Source organism: Lathamus discolor, chromosome Z (genome assembly GCF_037157495.1).
Source record: "Lathamus discolor isolate bLatDis1 chromosome Z, bLatDis1.hap1, whole genome shotgun sequence".
Lineage (NCBI taxonomy): Eukaryota > Metazoa > Chordata > Aves > Psittaciformes > Psittacidae > Lathamus > Lathamus discolor.
The window spans coordinates 58,085,302-58,106,043 of NC_088909.1; the positions used below are offsets into that span (position 1 = coordinate 58,085,302).

General features: G+C 49.1%; 2 protein-coding genes across 5 annotated transcripts; both read left to right on the plus strand.

The window, feature by feature from the left end:
• Positions 1–9,625: 9,625 nt before the first annotated feature.
• Positions 9,626–12,046, plus strand: LOC136005962 (tubulin monoglycylase TTLL3-like). Its single transcript, XM_065663857.1, is given in 9 exon segments — positions 9,626–9,989; positions 10,081–10,209; positions 10,787–10,971; positions 11,094–11,181; positions 11,266–11,275; positions 11,277–11,439; positions 11,441–11,511; positions 11,609–11,808; positions 11,811–12,046. Coding segments are annotated over 9 exon segments (1,446 nt in total).
• Positions 12,047–13,777: 1,731 nt separating this feature from the next.
• On the plus strand, positions 13,778–16,247 carry LOC136005320 (E3 ubiquitin-protein ligase Topors-like). Of its 4 annotated transcripts, XM_065662703.1 has the most exons (3): positions 13,778–14,025; positions 14,864–15,083; positions 15,170–16,247. In XM_065662703.1, exon 3 carries the CDS (start codon positions 15,191–15,193, stop codon positions 15,890–15,892), a length of 702 nt encoding a protein of 233 aa, XP_065518775.1. In that variant the 5' UTR covers positions 13,778–14,025; positions 14,864–15,083; positions 15,170–15,190; the 3' UTR covers positions 15,893–16,247. The 4 variants fall into 4 exon arrangements, with proteins under 4 accessions (XP_065518775.1, XP_065518772.1, XP_065518773.1 ...); XM_065662700.1 differs by having other exon boundaries at positions 14,864–16,247; XM_065662701.1 differs by having other exon boundaries at positions 13,778–13,998; positions 14,864–16,247.
• Positions 16,248–20,742: the final 4,495 nt, after the last annotated feature.

Consider the following 20,742-nt stretch of genomic DNA (forward strand, 5'->3'; position numbering starts at 1 on the left):
ATCTTTCATCAGTCAAATGGCTGTAATATAGAAAACTTCTGTCCTGTCTGTAAAAGAGTGTTCTCATAACAAGAGTTGTCTTTTCTCACACTTGTATTTTCAAGCTTCTTTTTCAATAGCTTATTGAAATTTGGCATAAAGGAAAGAGAGAAAGTCTCCTCTGGAACAAATATCTTTAGAAATTCATAGAATCATAGAATAGTCAGGGTTGGAAAGGACCTCAAGATCATCTAGTTCCAACCCCCCCGCCATGGGCAGGGACAACTCACACTAAACCATCCCACCCAAGGCTTCATCCAACCTGGCCTTGAACACTGGCAGGGATGGAGCACTCACAGCTTCCCTGGTCAACCGATTCCAGTGCCTCACCACCTTAACAGGAAATAATTTCCTCCTTATATCCAATCTAAACTTCCCCTGTTTAAGTTTTAACCCATTACCCCTTGACCTGTCACTACAGTCCCTGATGAAGAGTCCCTCCCCAGCATCCCTATAGGCCCCCTTCAGGTACTGGAAGGCTGCTATGAGGTCTCCCTGCAGCCTTCTCTTCTCCAGGCTGAACAGCCCCAACTTTCTCAGCCTGTCTTCATACGGGAGGTGCTCCAGTCCCCTGATCATCACCTTAATATAATTTCTGTATACCCAACCTGAAGAAATTAGCTCACAATATCACTGCAAATACATGGGTGGATCACTGTGTTGATTCTATTCCAAACATAAAGCTCCTCTATCATGAAAGTTCTTACTCTGTAGAAATGGAATACTCAAGGCTGAGAACCAGAATTAACTTCTCTAGCTTGAGAAGCCAGCAGTACAGTGACTGGATTTGGAGGAAAAGGAGAAGTGAGAATGTCTGTAGTTGATTATGACCTGCTTCAATAAAGAATGACAGACTTGTATTTGCTCATGTAGACTTGAGTAAATACTATCTTAGCCTCTGATGTAACCATGCCACTAAATTGCATAAGTAAATGGAATAATTCAGTTTTTCCTGACTAAAAAGAAGTAATGGAAGAAATAAGTCTTGTGTAAGATAAATTGAGTACCTGCACAGCATTAAATTTTTGTCTCTGTTGAGTATCTGACAGAAAAAAAACCCATAGCTCTCACCCGCACACACTGCATGCTTTTGAAACCTTTTTCACTTTTTCAGCCACAAGATCCGGGTTATTGCTGTATCTCTATGGCTTTGGACAATATTTGAGGCTTTACATTTTCTTTATCCTATTCCAAAAGCTTTCTAATAAAAACAGTATATCCAAAAAGTTGGATAAGAGGCTTAAGAGATTAAAGAAAACCATATTGATACAAAATTAGAAAACAATGTTTTAACTAACACAAACTTGAGCATTTTGAGTGAATTCATGTATAGTGCTGTCACGGTTTTATCCCAGCTCACAACTAAGTACCATACAGCCATTCGTTCACTCTCCTTCCTCCTCTGGTGGGATGAGGAGGACAATCAGAAAAAAAAGGAAAGTCTATGGGTTGAGATAAGAACAGCTTAATAATTGAAATAAAGAAAAAAAAGTATTAATAATTAAAAAAAAAAAAAAAGAAATAGAGAGAAATGAATAAACCCCAAGAAAGATAGCAATCAGCCCCTTCTGGACAATTCCCCCAGTTTACATACTGAGTGTGACATCTATGGCATGGAATACCCCTTTCCCTAATTCAGGTCAGCTGCCCTGGCTGTGCTCCTTCCCAGCTTGTTATGCATCTCCTTACTGGCAGAACATGGGAAACTGAAAGCTTTTTGTCTTAGAGTAAGCACTACTCAGCAACAACCAAAACATCACTGTGTTATCAACATTATTCTCAGGCTAAATCCGAATCACAGCTCTGTACCAGCTGCTAGGAAGAAAATTAACTCTATCCCAGCTGAAACCAAGACAAGTGCTTTGAAGTGATTTACCACAACAAATGTTGATAAAGACAATGGGTCTTTAAATAAACAAATTACTGCAAATGGAAGCTAAACTTGTTGAAACTGGCTCTCTGCTTTAGGACATCTGAAAGCTGAGGAGCAGCTCTCCTCCTGAGGAAAATTAAGGTTATTACGTGCACCAAGACAGCGGATGTGCAAGCAGGGAAAGAGTTCATTAAAGTATGAACTTAAGTACAGTCATCACCTCTCTAGTTTTAGCTAATCAGTGCAGACATTTCAAAGGAAAACTTAGAAAGTGGCTTCTTCACTAGAAGAATGGGCCTTATAGCTTTCTGATACTGAGATTTCAGGCAAGTCACAAGTTTTAACTCTCAAGATAGCCAGCTAACCAAAGAACTGGGCATTTGTTTTCGTTAAAACAAAAGTCATGAATGCCTAATCACACTTGCCATAAAGTAGAAACTAAGCAAGTCCTTCTTGATACTGAAAATTACGGAGTTAGCCTTTCCTATAAGTTCTTAAAGACATTTTAAAATCTAAATAGATTTATGAAAAAACAAAAGACTGTCCTAGTCACACTGGCGAAATAATGAGAAATCACTCAGAGAACAAGTAACTCAGTATTAAATTGAATACCACACTTGTATTTAAAAAGAATTGGAGCATATAGCTAATGAACACGTAAACTAAAAAAAACCCCTAAAAAAACCCCCAACAAACCCCAAAACCAACCAACTAATCAGCCAACCAACCAAACAAAAAACCCCAACAAAAAATACCCCCACAGGTTTTTTTTTTTTTTTAGGAAACAAAAAAGAAACAAAAAACTGCACTGCTACACATATTTTTAAAAGGGCATTTTATCATCTCTGGTTCCCGTTCTTCTCAGTTTTGTAAAATGTATATTGTTTACCATATCATTAACTAAAAGTTATGGATGCATTTTTTTTTTTTAATGACACTTCCCTGACAGAAAAGGTTTGCTTACCTCTCAGATGCTGTAATTTTTTCTTAAGACATTATGTCTATACAGTCCCAAATGACTGGTGATTTAGACCAAGAACGTACACGCAGCTCAAAGTGTAAGAATACTTAAAAATTCTAGATATGAAAATTAATCAAAGCATGACAAACCAAAATGTAACAAACATGAATGCATGTCATACACATTTAATTTTTTTGGCTTACTCTACCCTCTTTTTCCTGTTTCGTCCAAGATATTAGAGAGGAAGGTAGGCCACGAAGTTGGAAGCTTGTTCTGAAAGTCTGTGAAGTTCAGAAAGTCTGCATATTTAAGTAAGGCCAGTTAGATCTCCTACATGTCAATACTTTATTTCTTTTAGGTTCAAAGGTATTCTTTGCAGGGATTTTAGTCCAGAAATATGCACTCATAAGAATTTATGTGAATATTTATGTAATATTTATGCTATGAAATGTCTTGGTAGATACAAACAGCACACTAAATTTAAAGGTGATTGGCCAATAGGAAAGACAGGAAATCAATAAGAAATGTAGAACAGCTTACTTGGCATTTAAATTAATACAAATAGCTTACATTACCATCATAACAAGAACTGGTGTTTTTGTGAAAGTCAGAACCATTGAATGGTTTGGGTTGGAAAGGACCTTAAAGTTCATATAGTTCCAACCCCCCTGCCATGGCTAGGGACACCTACCACTAGACCAGGCTGGTTAAAGCCTCATCCAACCTGGCATTGAACACTTACAGGGATGGAGCAGCCACAGATTTTCAGGGCACGCAAGATGAGGAGAGAGACAGAAGGTAGCTGCTGAATTCGGAACCAAGATCTGCTGCTGGCCCCCAGATAAAAACCTAGGTTTCAGGGGATTTCACAGCCTTTTGGGGCAAATCACTACATTCCTTAATGATCCCCAAAGTGATTTTGCACTACCCCAACCCTGTATCTCCAGCAGGAACCTCTCTAGTTTCAGCTCTTGCCACTGTCCGTCAGCCTCCAGCCATACACTGCTGAGAACACTCTATCCTGATTCCCTTGGTCCCTTCCCAGGGTGTACTCTTAAGTACACAATGTTCTTTTCTGATCCATGCTGAAGCAGCTGGCCCTCCTTGAATGGTAAATACTCCAGCCCAAACACTTCTTTCCTTCCTTGAGTACTTCTGGTCTATTGGCGTGTCTCCTGTCTGAGACCCCAAAGAGGACAGAGGGCCAAGATGAAGCCTGATGGGTGCTGAGCAGAGGGAATCACCTCTGCATCCCCTGGCTAGCGAAGAAAGATAGAAGAAATTCCCGAGAAGAAGTCAAATGCTGCCTTAGACCTCCCATGGGAGGTGTTCTGGGTTCATCTGTAACATTTTTTTCTCCTTCTTAGTAGCTGGTGTAGATCAGTGTTTCAGCTTTAGTCTGAGAACAGAGCTGGTAACACACCCATGTTTTAGTTGTTGCTAAGTAGTGCTTACCCTGATCAAAGACTTTTCAGTCTTTTATGCTCTGCCAGTGAGGAGGGGCACAAGAAGCTGTGAGGAAGCAGAGACAGGACACCTGACCCAAACTAGCCAAAGGGATATTCCATACCACAGCACAGTATTCCATGCCCAGTATATAAACTGGGGGAGTTGCCCAGAAGGCTCAGATTGCTGCTCAGGTTGGGGTGGGTATAGGTCAGCGGGTGGTAAGCAATCATATTGTGCATCATGTGTGCATATTATTGTTTTTTTCCTCTTCACTCTTTAGTTTTATATTCTCTCCCCTTGTTATTCCCCTTATCATCATTATTATTAATAGTAGTAGCTTTGTATTGTACCTTAGTCACTGAATTGTTCTTATCTCAACCTGTGGGATTTACATTCCTTCGATTCTCCTCCGCATGCCTCCCGGAGAGGGGAGGAAGAAGAGGGGGTGTGAGTGAGTGGCTGCATGGTTCTGAGTTAGTGGCTGGGCTTATACCACAACAGTGCTTTGCGGGGATCAAAGTGGGGCAAAAAGTGTTGAGTTAATGACAGATCTGACCAGAGTGTGTCAAACCCTATTTTTGATAAGTGTTCATGTTTTCGAATTAATAGTCACTTAGCACAATGTTGATTTATTTGCTCTCAGAGTTGTTGTGCTTGGTCTCAGAGTTTCAGCATGTCACACTAACTTGAAGCCACTATTTGCTGTGTCAGTGTTTATCAGCTTTGGGGCTTGGGCTAAGGTTCATGTTTCACTGTACTTCATGGTAATGACTTATAATACAGTAGAATCATTGATCATGAAACTCATCTGGCTTGCGTTCTCAGTGTGGTCATCACCTCTATACTTTGGGGGGCATGTAATAGGAATTATTAACAGTTACACCTCTTTTTTCCCCCATTGGAGGGTCAACATATGAAGGAGACATTCCATCACACCCTCTGTGCCCCCACCAGGCTATTTACAGCAGTATTAGAGAATTTTAAAGAATCTGGATATCCTTGAAATCAGCCTGCTCCGTTTGCTGGCAACCACCATATTGCTGCTTATGGTGCATGTGTTTTACCCGTGACCATACCACCCTAAGAATGCCCAATTTCGTCTATCTTGGAAAGCTAAGCAGGCTTGGGCCTGGGACTTGTCTAAGGTTAAACAACTGTCTAAGAATACCACCACAATATCTTTGCACAGGCTGGACAGTCATGAGTGGCAGGGTGTGTGGGATCGTATGAGCAAGCTCCTAGGCCAGTTGGCCCCTCCAGTGCTTTGGAACTTCACTTCTGAACAAATGCAAAATCCAGAAAAATTAGCAGAACACTTAGAGAAGGTGTACTGGTGTCCTGTCAATATCAGAGAGGGACAACTCACCACAATGTGCTGGGATTTGGCCTATGCCTACAGAGCCCTGTCCTGTAAAGAGCAGGAAAAAGATGTCTCCGGATCTGATGGCATAGCAAAAGACAATGTGGCTGCTCCATCCCCAGCAACAAGCACAGCAACCACTCCAACCCCACTGACACACACTGCAGCCACCCCAACCCCAGCAGCAAGCACAGCAGCTGAACTGAAGGACCAATCCGTGCCTGTATTAGTTGACCCTATAAGCAAAAGGAAAAGCAAACGAAAAGCATGAAAAGCAACTCGTGTAGTGAAGGCAGATGAAGACCCAATGCATGAACTAGAGAGGGCAACATCTGAATGAAAGGAACAAGAGGAATTAGTACAAGAATCAAAGGAAGAGGTAACTTCTTGATCTCTGACCTTGACTGAGCTGTGGAATATGTGAAAATATTTCAGCTCTCTTCCAAATGAGCACATCATCACCTGGATGCTCCAATGCTGGGACAACGGTGCTGACAGTCACAAACTAGAAGATAGGGAAGCCAAGCAGCTGGGATCACTTGCTAGGGAAGGGGGAATTGACAAAACAATTGTGAAAGAGAAACAATTTCTCAGCCTCTGGAGGCGGGTCTTGGCATCTGTGAAGGAAAGGTGTACCTACAAGGACAACGTTATATGTTGTCCAGGCAAGTGGACCATGATAGAGAAAGGCCTCCAGTACCTGAGGGAATTAGCTGTTCCAGAGATGATCTATCACAAGTCAGATGCTGGGAATGTGTTCTCATTACAGAGAATGAGATCCCATAGATCCAGAGGAAGTCAAATGTACACTACCCATGTGGCAGAAATTTACACAGAGTGCGCCATTGTCATACGCCAACTCACTGACATCAATGAGCTGAGGGAGGCAGCAGCACCAACACTGGATGAAGTGAGTCATCAGCTTCGGGAGCTTGAAGACAATCTCACCTCTTTCATCATTTCGGCTGTGGAAAAACTCCTGTCCCAGGAGTTCAAGCAATTAAGAGATGATCTATCCAGTCTATCCAGCACCCTATGTGTGCCAGCCTGCACCTCAGCTATTAACAGAAGGCGCCTCATTGCCTGACAGAGAAGATATACGAGGTACATGCCATGGGCCACCCTATGGTTTTATCTGCTCTGTCACAGAAAGAGATTTTGAGAAGGGCAGGAAAATAATCCAAACCCTTCTGAAGGCCAGTTTTGCCATAAAACAGAGTTAAGGTCAAGGGACCTGCACAGGAGATTCAATTTTTGGGAATAAAATGGCAAGATGGGTGTCGCCACATCCCCACAGATGTGATCAACAAGATAACAGCAACGTCTCCACCAACTAATAAGAAAGAAACACAAGCTTTCTTACATGCTGTGGGTTTCTGGAGAATGCACACCCCAAATTACAGTTTGATAGTAAGCCCTCTCTATCATGTGACCCAGAAGAAGAATTATTTCAAATGGGGCCCTGAGCAGCAACAAGCCTTTGAACAAACTAAACGAGAGATAGTTCATGCAGTAGCCCTTGGACCAGTCCGGACAGGGAAGATGTGAAAAATGTGCTTTACACCGCAGCTGGGAGAATGGTCCTGTGGGCAGGTTTGTCATAGCTGTGAGCAGAGGCAAGAAGCCTTGGACAGAACTCGTGCTCCTTTGATTGAAATAAGGAGAGCTTGGGCCTTAACATAACCAGAGCGTCTGGGGAGGCATATTAGGGAAGTAAGATTGCTGATGCTGTATAGTCTTACAGTTAGAAACAGGATGCGAAACCGCAGAATTAAGATGTGGAAAAGTTGTGGTCAGCAAGCAATGTTTAGCAAGTCGACATTGTTAACTTTTGAACATTAGAACGTTGTCCAATGGAATTGCTATATCTAAGGATATGATGCAAGCTTGAAGAACAAGATTGGTATATAACCCAGTGTAAATGCAATAAACTTTGGCAATTGCTTGATCACATTGATCATCTCTGCATTGTTCATGGCTCCCACGTCGATATGGTCCTACTTGGAGCCTCTGTCAGAAAGCTCCAGGGGAGATTTGAGGTCGACCCCTCAACTTTTGGAATCAGGCATAGAGAGGAACTGAGGCCAGCTATACCGCAACTGAGAAAGAGATACTGGCAGCCTATGAAGGGGTTTGAGCTACTTCAGAAGTGGTTGGCACTGAAGCACAACTCCTCCTGGCACCCTGATTGCCTGTGCTGAGCTGGATGTTTAAAGGCAGGGTCTCTTCACATCATACAACTGATGCTACATGGAGTAAGTGGGCCGTGCTAATTACACAAGAAGCTTGAATAGGAAATCCCAGTCATCCAGGAATTCTAGAAGTCATCATGGACTGGCCAGAGGACAAAGATTTTGGAATGTCACCAGAGGAGGAGGAGATGCGTGCTGAAGAGGCCCCAGCTGTCCTGGGTTCAGCAGTAGCAGTCATTTTTCAGCGCTGTGTTTTTGACTTTCCATCTGGGAACGCCGATGTTTTTAGCTATTGCTAAGTAATGTTTACTCTGACCAAGGACTTTCTGAATCTCATGCTCTGCCAGGGAGGAGGGGATGCTGGGAGCAAGCAGAGACAAAACACCTGACCCAAACTTGCCAAAGGGGTATTCCATACCACAGCACGTCATGCCCAGTATATAAACTGGGGGCAGCTACCTGGAAGGGCTAGATCACTGCTCAGGTTGCGCTGGGTATCGATCGGTGGGTGGTGAGCAGTTGTATTCTCTTCCATTGTTATTTCCCTCATCATTATTGTTATTGGTGGTAGCAGTAGTGGTTTTGTGTTATACCTCAGTTACTGGACTGTTCTTATCTCAACCCATGGGAGCTACACTCTTTCAATTCTTCTCCCCATCCCTCTGGGAGCTGGGGGAGGAAGATGAGGAGGGAGGGAGTGAGCGGCTGCATGGTTCTGGGTTGCTGGGTGGGCTTAAACCAAGACACCACCATATAATAAATTGTCAGAAAGTGAAAAGCAATATGCCTTGTTTACTGATGGGTCCTGTCGTTGTGTGGGAAAGCATCAGAGATGGAAAGCAGCTGTACCGAGTCCCCTGTGACACATTGCAGAAACTGTTGAAGGAGAGAGTGAATCGAGTCAGTTTGCAGAGATGAAAGCCTTGGACATTGCCGAACGAGAAAAATGGCCAGTACTTTATATCTGTACTGACTCATGGATGGTGGCAAATGCCCTGTTGGGGGTGGTTGAGGCAATGGAAGCAGAACAACTGGGAATGCAGAGGTAAACCCATCTGGTCTGCTGCACTGTGGCAAGGTGTCGCTGCCTGGGTGCAGAACCTGATAGTGAAGGTATGCCACATAGAAGCTCATGTACACTCAAGAGAAGGCCACTGAGGAACACCAGAACAACCAACAGGTGGATCAAGCTGCTGAGATTGAAGTGACTCAGATGGACATAGATTGGCAACATAAGGGTAAATTATTTTTAGTCCAGTGGGCCCATGACACTTCAGGCCATCAAGGCAGAGACGCAACATATAGATGGGCTCGTGATCAAGGGGTGCACTTAACAACAGACACTATTGCCCAGCTTATTCATGACTGTGAAACATGTGCTGCAATTAAGCAAGCCAAGCAGTTGAAGCCTCTCTGGTATGGAGGACAATGACAAATATGGGGAGGCCTGGCAGATTGACTATATCACACTCCCACTGACCCTCCAAGGCAAGCGCCATGTGCTTACCATGGTGGAAGCAACGACTGAATGGCTGGAAACATACGCTGTGCCCCACACCACTGCCAGAACACTATCCTGGGCCTTGAGAATCAACTCTTGAGATGACACAGCACCCAGAAAGAATTGAGTCAGTCAATGGGACTCATTTCCAGGACATGGAGCTGCTTAGGAGGGCCAGGCAGCATGTGGAGGCAGCCGCCAAAGTGGAAGCCAGATTATGAACACACACGTACCAACATGCCATGGACACATGTTGCATTTATGGCTGAGCACTTGCATCCCTCCCCAGGAGAAGAAGATCTTCTCGGTGCAGGGTCTCTACCCCATCATCCACAAGCTGCTGCAGGCATGGGTGAAGAAGTTCTCCAGCATCATCAGGGTGGGGACCTGCTTGGGGCAGAAGCAGGAGACCCAGAAGCTGCTGGAGGAGGATGAGGAGGACTGTGGTGATGAGCAGTGGGAGGCACAGCTGCAGCCAGGGCCAGGGCCGGTTTCTTGCTGGCCTCAGCCCACAGTGGAGATCATGGAGCCTCCTGAGGAGGAAGAGGAGGCCCACTGGTATGATGAAGACACCAATGTCATCCACGACATGATGGTTAGTGGAGAGGGCCAGGGCCAGACTCCAGAGAGCACAGCCTGGGCTGGGCAGTGAGGGTGGGATAGCGACTCCATAGCTCAACCGGGTCCTCTCTGTTCCTCCCACAGTCCTCTGTGGTGCGGGACCAGATGCCTACCTTGACCTGGACCAGACAGTACAATGCTGTGAAATATTAGCAGCTGCAGAGGGACCAGATGGTGAACCACTTCACCGGCATCAGAGCCTTCGCCACCAAGGTAAGAGCCTGGAGACACCAGGAATGTGCTGCTGGGGATGAACAGGGGTGGCGGTGTTGGGTCCAGCACTGACTGTCACCCTAGTCCCTACACATGGGAACCCGTGCCTCAATCTCCAAAACCTGCCCTGGTTCCACCGAGCCAATCCCACCACCTTCTTCCTGTGGTGCTGCCGGCTGGGGGCTGAGGATGAGCACCAAGCCTTCATCAGTGGGCTGGGGTAGTTGCCCTTCTGCCACCCTGCCATATCTCAGGTCCCCCCATGTTCTGGGCAAGACAGGATAAGGTCAATCTGAATACTTTGCAGAGGATTTCCAACTGACAGCAGCTCGCAGCCTGCTCAGACTGGCTGTGGAGAAGGCTGGGGACATGCCAGGGGTGATAGAGTGACCTGACAAGGGAGAAGGTGAGCGTGTGGAGATGGGCCTGGTAGGGATGGTGAGGAGCCCAGGCTCAGTGCCACAGGTATGGGCTGAGCCTGTGCTTAGAACTGTGGCTCAGGACTCCAGTGCACCCAAAGCCATGCATCCCATAGGTTGTCAGGAGCCATGACCCTCAGCCCATGCCGCCCTCACAGGTCCAGCACCCCCACTGCCCCCTGAGCTGCTGGAGGCCACACTGGAGATCTGCAGGAGGCAGCTGGACAGGCTGGAGCACCGTGACATCAACTGGGACTCCCTAGTTCTCCACGTCACTAATGCCGAGTGGGACTGCTTCCAGCAGGAGTACTACCACATGGTGCAGTGTGTGCAGGGCAGGAAGGTTTGGGGGGAACACGCAGCATGGCAGTGCTGGTGCTGACCCCCGTGTCACCACCCTGCAGTGAGCAGGCCAGGCTGGCACCCAGCATCCTGTAGTGAGAGCAGTACAGGGCCCCGCTGCAGCAGCTTCAGGGGCAGCTGCCCCAGACCTGCATGCAGGGTGACTACAACCTGTGAATCACCAAACCTGGGGCCATGCTCCGCGATAGTGGTGAAGCCGAGGGGAAAAGAGGATTTGGGCACAGGCTCCCCAGTGAAGAGGGGTCTCACAGGCACCGTGTTTCCCCCCACCCAGGGATCATCTGCTCAGTGGGTGGAGGAGGTGCTGGCAGTGGCAGGGGAATGTGCAGTGCCCTTGGTGCAGCTGGGAGAATGGGTTGTGCAGAAGTATGTGCAGAGGCTGCTGCTCATCTTGGGGACCAAGTTTGACCTGCAGCAATAGCTCCTGGTGACCAACTGGGACCTGCTTCATCATCTAGTTCTACCACAACAACTACATGTGCTTCTTCTCCCAGCCCTTCTCCCTGTACAGCCTGCACCAGTAAGTGCTCACTACCCTGCTGCCCCAGCATCCCAGGACCCTGGCACACCCAGTGCCCCGGCACCCTGCTGACCCACCCCTGCTCTTCCCACACCAGCTCCTGGCAACTCTGCAACATCACCATCCAGAAGCAGTGGAGGCTGGCTGGGGGCCAACACCCCAAACTGTCCCACTACCTGATCTGGCCCAGCCAGCAGTTCAAGCTCTGCCTTCAGCGAGTGGGGCATAGGGAAGCCTGGGAGAAGGTGATCATCCCTGGCACTAAGGAGGTGGTGGTAGCTGCCCTGTGCCATGCCCAGTAGTGGTGCGGTCCAGCAAGGGCAGCTTTGAGCTCTACGGAGCCAACTTCATGTCTGGGGAGGATTGCCAGCCCTGGCTGCTGGACATCAACACCAATCCATCCATGGCACCGTGCTCAGTGGTGACCCAATGGCTGTGCACTGCCGTCCAGAGTGACACAGTGCTTATGATCCTGGACCTCAAGAAGAAGCCCAGCTGCTTCACCTGTGCCTTCAACCTCATCTACAGGGGGTAGATGGGTCGGGGGGGGGGGGGCATGGGGTGGTCACCCCGAGCCCCCACTCCCCACCTGAACATGAGCAGCGTGTGCCCAGGCAGCCAAGAAGGTCAAGGACATCCTGGCCTGTATCAGCACCAGTGTGACAGAAGGGCCAGGGCAGGGATTGTCCCCCTGTACTGAGCACTGGTGAAGCTGCACCTCAAATCCTGTGTTCAGTTCTGGGCCCCTCACTACAAGAGAGACATTGAGGGGCTGGAGAGGGCCAGAGAAGGGCAATGAATCTGGGGAAGGGCCTGGAGCACAAGAGTGATGAGGGACAGCTGAGGGAATTGGGGATATTTAGTCTGGAGAAGAGAAGGCTCAGGGGGGACCTCACTGCTCTCTACAGCTACCTGAAGGGAGAATGGAGCCAGGAGGGGGCTGTTCTCTGCTCCCAAGGAACAAGGGATGGGACAAGAGGGATTGGCATCAATCTGCACCATTTCCTCCCCAAAGTGGGGTCAGGCACTGAAACAGGCTGCCCAGTGAAGAAGTAGAGTCGCTGCCCACTGAGGGGTTCAAAACCTGTGTAGACGAGGCCCTCAGTGACACGGGTTAGTGGTGGCCGTGGCAGTGGTAGGGAACAGTTGTCCTTGATGATCTTAAAGCTGTTTTCCAACCCGGTTGTTTCCATGTGTCCCTGAAGGCAATCATGCCCCTGCCTCCCTACTTGGAGCTGAAGCTTTTGGTGGAAGGCTACTTGCTAATAAAGCTCCAGCTGCAAGAGCAGCAACCCCAGCCCAAAGTCCCCACCTTCCAGCCTCTGTCCACCTGGTGGTGCTCAAGTCAAGTCACCTGTGATGCCCAAGACTCCTGTGGCGGTGCCCAGGCCACTTATGGACATCGAGCCTCCTGTGGTGCCCAGGCCTCCTGTGCTGGCCAAGCCTCCTCTGGTTCCCAGGCCTCCTGTGGTCTCCAAGACAATTATGGACACCAAGCCTCCTGTGGTGCCCAAGCCTCCAGTGGTCCCCTGGCTCTGTCCTTCAGGCACCACCACAGCCAAAACCCCTGCTCCAGTGCGCTCAGGTCGCTCTGCCCCAGCATGGGTAGTGGAAGAAGATGGGTAAGTCCGGTGTGTACCTCAAGGGGATTTAATTTTGGGGGAAAACAGACAATAAACTCAATTGCATGCTGTTGCCTGCTATAAAACACTTCTATAGCCCATCAGCTAAATGCCCACCTCCACTACTCTCGGCTTTGAAAAGAAAATATGTGCTGTCGTGATCATCAGGAGAGAATAAAGTGATGGAAAAGTCAGCAGCAGCAGAACTGTCCTCAGGTCACCATCGGCTGACCCTGACTTCGCTCTGATCATCACCCCAACAAAGAATGAACTTTGATGAGACCAGACGAGCTCAGCAGTGACCAGATGAGTTCAGCAGTGTTGTCATCAGGCAACAATCCAACACTACACACCATCTTTCCTGCCCTGAAAGACTGTTACAACAGACGAAGCACGAAATTATCAACTGAATGAACTCCATGAACTTTTTAGGGTTGGCCCGTGGACTAAGGAATGATATCTATCTCTTTGTGTGTGTATATATCAAGAGGCAAAAAGCGGTGGTACATTTTAAAATGTGGGACCTAGGCATGAGGTGAATAAGGGGTGAATACTGTCCTGCGTTCAGCAGTAATACTTACTTTTCTCCTTAGTAGCTGGTGCAGTGCTCTGTTTTGTCTTTAGTCTGAGAACACTGCTGATAACACACTGATGTTTTAGTTGCTGCTAAGTAATGTTTACCGCAACCAAGGACTTTTCAGTTTCTTATGCTCTGTCAGTGAAGAGGGGCACAAGAAGCTGTGAGGAAGCAGAGACAGGACACCTGGCCCAAACTAGCCCAAGGGGTATTCTATACCACAGCACGTCATGCCCAGTATATAAACTGGGACTCATCTGGAAGGCCCAGATCACTGCTCGAGTTGGGGTAAGAATCGATTGGCAGGTGCAGGTGGTAAGTAATTGTATTGTGCATCATTTGTGTTCATTCCTTCCCCCTCCCCCTCTTTCCTTTTGAGTTTTATGATCTTTACTCTTGTTATTTCCCTTCTTAGTATTATTATGAATGGTAATAGTAGTAGTTCTGTATTATACTTTAGTAATTGCACTGTTCTGTGAGCATATCAATTGTGATATCAATCTGTGGAGTATACATTCTTTTGATTCTCCTTCAAATACTGCCGGGGGGATAGGGAGGGAAGAAGAAGGTGGGGAGAGTGAGCAAGCAGTTGCAGGGTGCTGAGTTATGTTTGAGCTTATACAATGACAGGAAGTCATAGCAATGAACTGAACAGAGCAGTTCACCTAGAGAACATACAAGCAACATTTGGTGCAACTGCCTGACCACTTCAGGACTGAACAAAAATTAAAGCATGTTATTAAGGGCACTGTCCTAATGCCCCCTATATGGTGACAGATTTGAGGCATCAACCTCCTCTCTAGGAGGCTGTTCCAGTGTCTGGCCACACTCTCTGTAAGGAATTGCTTCCTAATGTCAAGTCTGAACCACTCCTGACACAACCTTGACCTGTTCCCATGTGTCCTCTTACTGGGTACCAGGGTGTCACGGCTTAACTCCAGCTGGCAACTCAGCACCACTTGCTCACTTCCCCCCACAGAGGGATGGGGGTGAGACTCAGAAGAGTAAAAGTCAGAAAGCTTGGGGTTGAGATGAAGACAGTTTGAAAGGTAAGGCAAAAGCCACACATGCAAGCACAGCACAATAGGGAAGTCATTCACTACTTCCAATCAGCACTGATTGTGATCTCTCGTTCCTCACTGCTTCAATCCAGGTGCCAAATCTCACGCAGTGGCTTGTGCCCACTGTCCAGCTGAGCGAGTCCGCGTGGTCTGGAGTGTTGTGAAAGGCTGTTGGTGCTGGTGTTGTGCCTGGGGAGTTCTCGAGTACAGCTCTCAGTGCCCGACCCCAGAGCTGTTGGAGGATTTTCCCCACCCAGCCCTGCCAGGTTCAGGCAGCTGGGGCAGGCAGGAGGCACGCTTGCAGCAGCAGAGGTGAGCTGCATGGGGAAACCTCTCCCTGGGCAGCTGGGAGGGCTTCCTTCTTGAGGGAACTGGGCATGTCTTCCACTCCTCTTCAGGTCAGACAACAGTCTCCCTCCATGGCCATGGAGCTGGAGACCCCCTGCCCAATCTGCTTGGACAGCTTGGAGGACGCCAGCTATGTGATGCCATGCCTCCACCAGTTCTGCTACACCTGCATCCTGCGGTGGGCTGAGAGCAAGCCCGAGTGCCCCCTCTGCAAGTGGAGGGTGAGCTCCATTGTGCACTCAGTGAGGGGGGATGATGACTTTGAGGAGCACATCATCCCACCACCTGCGGTACCACCAGTCATGGTCCAGCTGGCAGGGGGAGCTGAAGAGCACCCAGCCAGCCAACACCTCCAGCACCCTGCATCGCCGCGACCAGCAGGGGCAGGGCCACTGCCCTTGGCTCCAGTGGGTGGCTTCCATGCCTATGTCTGGGCATCCCTCTTCCGTGTCTACCCCACTGTCCTCCAGCCCGTGCTGCCCTGGCTGCAGCAGGAGCTGGGGCAGCTCTTGGGGAATGCCCAAGAAGTGGCAGCGGTGCAGAGCCTCGTCACATCCAGCCTGCGGTACTTTGGGCTGGATGCAGGGGCTCTGATCCAGCTGCTGCAGGGTTCCCTGTGCAGGCACACAAGGAGCTTTGTCCAGCAGCTCATTGACAATGTTGTGAACCGCTGCAGCGGGGAGGCCCGACGTTGCCTGGGCCTGGAGGACGTCCATGCTGCCGGGAGGCAGGAGGACAGTCCCACAGTGGCCCCCGACCCCGCTGCCTCCTGATGGGGGTCTCCTGCCCTCAGCCCAGCACTTCGGGGGGGGTTCCGACAGCCCCTTCTCTGCCCCCACTCCCACCCACAGGGAGCGAAAAGGCCCAGGAGGAACCCACGGAGGTGGTGCCAGGGCCCCCCATGTGCAGCCGGGGCAACGAGCACTGCCCTGGGAGGCACTGGTGAGCCCCAGAGAGGAGGGCCAGCAGATCCCAGGACCCTTCAAAGTCCCCCAGGAAGCCACCCCGTCATCAGTGATGCTGGGAAGGTGCTTCAGGGGACAGCTTAATGGGGAATGGGCCACACACCAGCTGCAGCACGCACCAGCCCTTTGTGGTCCCAGCCCCCAATATATTTAACATCTAATACTCAATAAAAAAATTGAAAGCATCAAAGCTGTAGAAAAAGTCTCCGTATTACTATCAATGCCTTGTGCACTGCTATCCCAATCTGTGCTGCCCTCTCCCTCTTCTTCTGGTGCTATGGCTACTGTTTCCTCACCTGTCCCCCGGGCCCTATGGACATTGGGGTTGGCCTTTTGTGATAGGGGGGGCAGCAGTGCAACAAGGCAGGAGCTCCCAGAAGTTCAGCCAGGTGAAGTGCAAAGTCCTGCACTTGGGATGAACAGCCCCAAGCACCAGCAACCAGCACACTCTGCGGGCTGGCTGGCTGGAAAGCAGCTTGACGGGGAAAGGTCAAGGGGTGGACAACTAGCTGAACATAAGCCATCCTTCTTGTCTTCCGTGTGCCTTAATATGGCCTCCAGGATGAGCCATTCTATCACCTTTCCTGGGACAGCACAGGAACTTCCACCTGTACATAAGGAAGAACTTTGTTACTGTGAGGGTGATGGAACACCAGAACATGTTGCCCAGAGAAGCTGTGAAGTCTCTTTTGCTCTCAAAAGCCACCAGGACTGTTACTGGGCAGCTGACTCTAGCTGTCCCTGCTGGAGCAGGTGGATTGTATTAGATGACCTCTAGAGTTCTGACTAGACGAAAAGGAGCCAGAGTGCCAGCAACATATCCGGGTGCACCAGCTCTTTTTACTAAAGCAGAAAGAACCACACAAGATGCAAACCTCTCTCCTTCTATCTCCACCTAGAATGCAACGTGATTCAAGAGCTTGATTAAACTCAGTGGTGGGCAATGTCAGCAACCATGGGGCCTGGCCCTCTGCTGTTGCAGAGCCCGTTTCCCTTCAGCAGGGTGCCATGGATCCTGGCTCTGCAAGGCCACAGGGACAGGACATCATCTGTGCACCAGAGAAACAGGTCCCCTGCTTTTGAAGGAACTCTTCCCCCTCATTTGAGTACTATGGAGCCTGGCCCTCTGGTCTTGAAGGGTGCTTTTGTTCTCCAGCAATGCAGAAGTGAAGATTTGCTAAGGGACTATGTGTGGGAAAGCTTGAACATCTTCAGTTTAGAACTGCATGTAGAAAGGAAAAATAAGGTTTCTTTAAAAGCTCACAGACCTTGAGGAGAGGCAGAAAACTGATATATTGTTATGGTTTAAACAAAAGTCATCAATAAATCACACAGTTGCTCTCTCACTCCCCCCCTTCTTGCCCTTCCCCTACTCCAGGAGGGACTGAGAGGAGAATCAAAAAGAATGCAACTCCCACAGGTTGAGATAAGAACAGTTTAGTAACTAAGGTATAACTCAAATCGCTACTGCTACCACCAATAATAATCACAGAATCATAGAATCCCAAGGGTTGGAAGGGACCTCAAAAGATCATCTAGTCCAACCCCCCTGCAAGAGCAGGGTAACCTAGAGTACATCACACAGGAACTTGTCCAGGCGGGCCTTGAATATCTCCAATGTAGGAGACTCCACAACCCCCCTGGGCAACCTGTTCCAGTGCTCTGTCACTCTCACAGTAAAAAAGTTTTCCTGATGTTCATATGGAACCTCCTATGCTCCAGTTTACACCCATTGCCCCTTGTCCTGTCACTGGACATCACTGTAAAAAGCCTAGCTCCATCATCCTGACACTCACCCTTTACATATTTGTAAACATTGATGAGGTCACCCCTCAGTCTCCTCTTCTCCAAGCTAAAGAGACCCAGCTCCCTCAGCCTCTCCTCATAAGGGAGATGTTCCACTCCCTTAATAATGGTGAAGGAAATAACAAGAGGAAAGAATACAACAGCTCAGCACCAGCCGACCGGTAAGTCGCCCAACCCCACCCCTGAGCAACGACCGATACCTCCTCTAAGCCTGCAGCCCACTAGCCCTTCTGGGTATCTCTCAGTTACCTCTCCGGGCATGACGTGCTGTGGTATGGAATACCTCTTTGGCTAGTTTGGGTCAGGTGTCCTGTCTCTGCTTCCTCCTGGCCTCCCCTCGTCCCTGGCAGAGCATGAGACTCACAAAGTCCTTAGCCAGAATAAACCTTACTTAGCGACAATTAAAAACAATTGGTGTTATCAGCTCTGTTCCCAGGCTGGAAGCAAAACACAGCGCTGCACCAGCTACTGAGAAGGAGAAAAACGGCTACTGGTGAACCCAGGACAGATAATACGAACCATCTGGGTCAGAAGAGTAACAACCAACATCAGAAAGATTAGGAATGCAGAAGTAATTTTGAAAAGCCTAACAAAGCGGAAGATAACTGTTCCTAAAGGAACTTGATTCATTATAATACTAAAAAGCACACCCCCTGAGATAAGAGACCCTGGCATGTAGAGTCTATTACCCATGGATCAAGCCAAGTAAAATACATATACACTGTGCCTTTAAACTGAGACAAGAGCATGACTATCGATACAGACTGTTATATACACAGAAACCCTGCATCTTCACTGTTTGAAATGCACCAAAGTGGACAGCTGGCACGCTGAGGGTGTGCTGGCTTTGTAGAATTACCACCTAGCACCCACCTCTGCACAGACATGAAATAAACAAGTATCTCCACTCTGTGTTAACTGTCTCACTGCATACTGGGTGAAGAATCCTGGGTTTGGGATGCTTGTGCTCTGACTTGAGCATCACTGAAACTGTATGACTGGTCTTTTTGGACCCCCTTTTTCGAGAGCCAAGGGACTCAGGCCTCTGCTCTTGTCAGGCCACTTTTTCCCAATTGAAGCCTCATGGTGCCTGGTGCTCTGCTCTTGCAGGGGCCCTTTCTCTGGTAAAAGTAACATGGAGCCTGAAGCTCTGCTCCTACAGGTCCTCTTTGCCATGATACAAGTGTTATGGGCCCTTGGAGCATCAGGAGGCCTTGCCCACTGCTCATGCAGCATCTCTCTGCCATAACTCTCACTCAAGTGCCATGGGACTTAGTCCCCTGCCCTTGCAGGGTCTCTTTCCATGGAGAGAAGTGGCACGGCACTCACACCCCAGCTCTTGCAGGGGCCTTTCTTCCCATTTCAGTGCCATGGATCTTCGCACTGCAAGTTTGCAGGATCGCTTTTCCTTGACTGGAGTGCCATGGTGCCTGACCCTTTGCCGTGAAGGTCTCCTAAGCCCTGATTCATGTCCCGTGCGGCCCTGCCCACCAGGTCTTTGAGGGCACCCACTTGAGTGCCATCGGGGCTGCCCTATGGACTTGCTGAATCCCACTCCCCTGACTCCAAAACTGCAGGGCGCCTTGGGGCCATGCAGGCCATGAGGGCAGCTGAGCCCTCATTCCAGTGCTGGGGGGGGGCCTGGAGCACCCCTTGGAATGCCATGGGGCCTGGCTCACTGCTCATGCAGAGCCTCTGTGCCCCAACTCAGACACGATGGCTGCACAGGGCTCCTGTGCCATGTGCAGGCTGCCATGGGGTCTGGCCCAGTGCTCCTGCCGGCTGCCTTTGCCATGGAGATGAGCCCTCTGGCCCTGCTGGCCTCCTCCATGGGACCTAGCCCTCTACTCAGGCAGCTCCTGTTTGCCCTGCTCTGGCTGCCACGGGGCCTGGCAAGGCATTCAGACAGACAAAGAGGCCCTGAGCAAGCCAGGCCAGACCCATGGCGCTCAGGTCAGAGCAAAGGGGCCCTGCACGAGCCCAGCAGGATGACTGTGCTGTTGCTCACACACACAGGTTTGCTTTCTGCTCCTCCAGTTCCAGCCTTGCAACTGCCATTGCTTCTCCCCTGCTTTTTTGGCATGTCTCCTGTGTGGGACTGCAGTCAGGACAGAGGGCCAAGATGAAGCCTGATGGGTGCTGAGCAGAGGGGATCACCTCTGCCTCCCCTCTTTAGGGGAGAATAATGGGAGAAATCCCTGAGAACGAGTTAAATCTTGCCTTTGACCTTCCATGGGAGGTCATAGCAATGAACTGAACAGAGCAGTTCACCTAGAGAACATACAAGCAACATTTGGTGCAACTGCCTGACCACTTCAGGACTGAACAAAAATTAAAGCATGTTATTAAGGGCACTGTCCTAATGCCCCCTATATGGTGACAGATTTGAGGCATCAACCTCCTCTCTAGGAGGCTGTTCCAGTGTTTGGCCACACTCTCTGTAAGGAATTGCTTCCTAATGTCAAGTCTGAACCACTCCTGACACAACCTTGACCTGTTCCCATGTGTCCTCTTACTGGGTACCAGGGTGTCACGGCTTAACTCCAGCTGGCAACTCAGCACCACTTGCTCACTTCCCCCCACAGAGGGATGGGGGTGAGACTCAGAAGAGTAAAAGTTAGAAAGCTTGGGGTTGAGATGAAGACAGTTTGAAAGGTAAGGCAAAAGCCACACATGCAAGCACAGCACAATAGGGAAGTCATTCACTACTTCCAATCAGCACTGATTGTGATCTCTCGTTCCTCACTGCTTCAATCCAGGTGCCAAATCTCACGCAGTGGCTTGTGCCCACTGTCCAGCTGAGCGAGTCCGCGTGGTCTGGAGTGTTGTGCAAGGCTGTTGGTGCTGGTGCT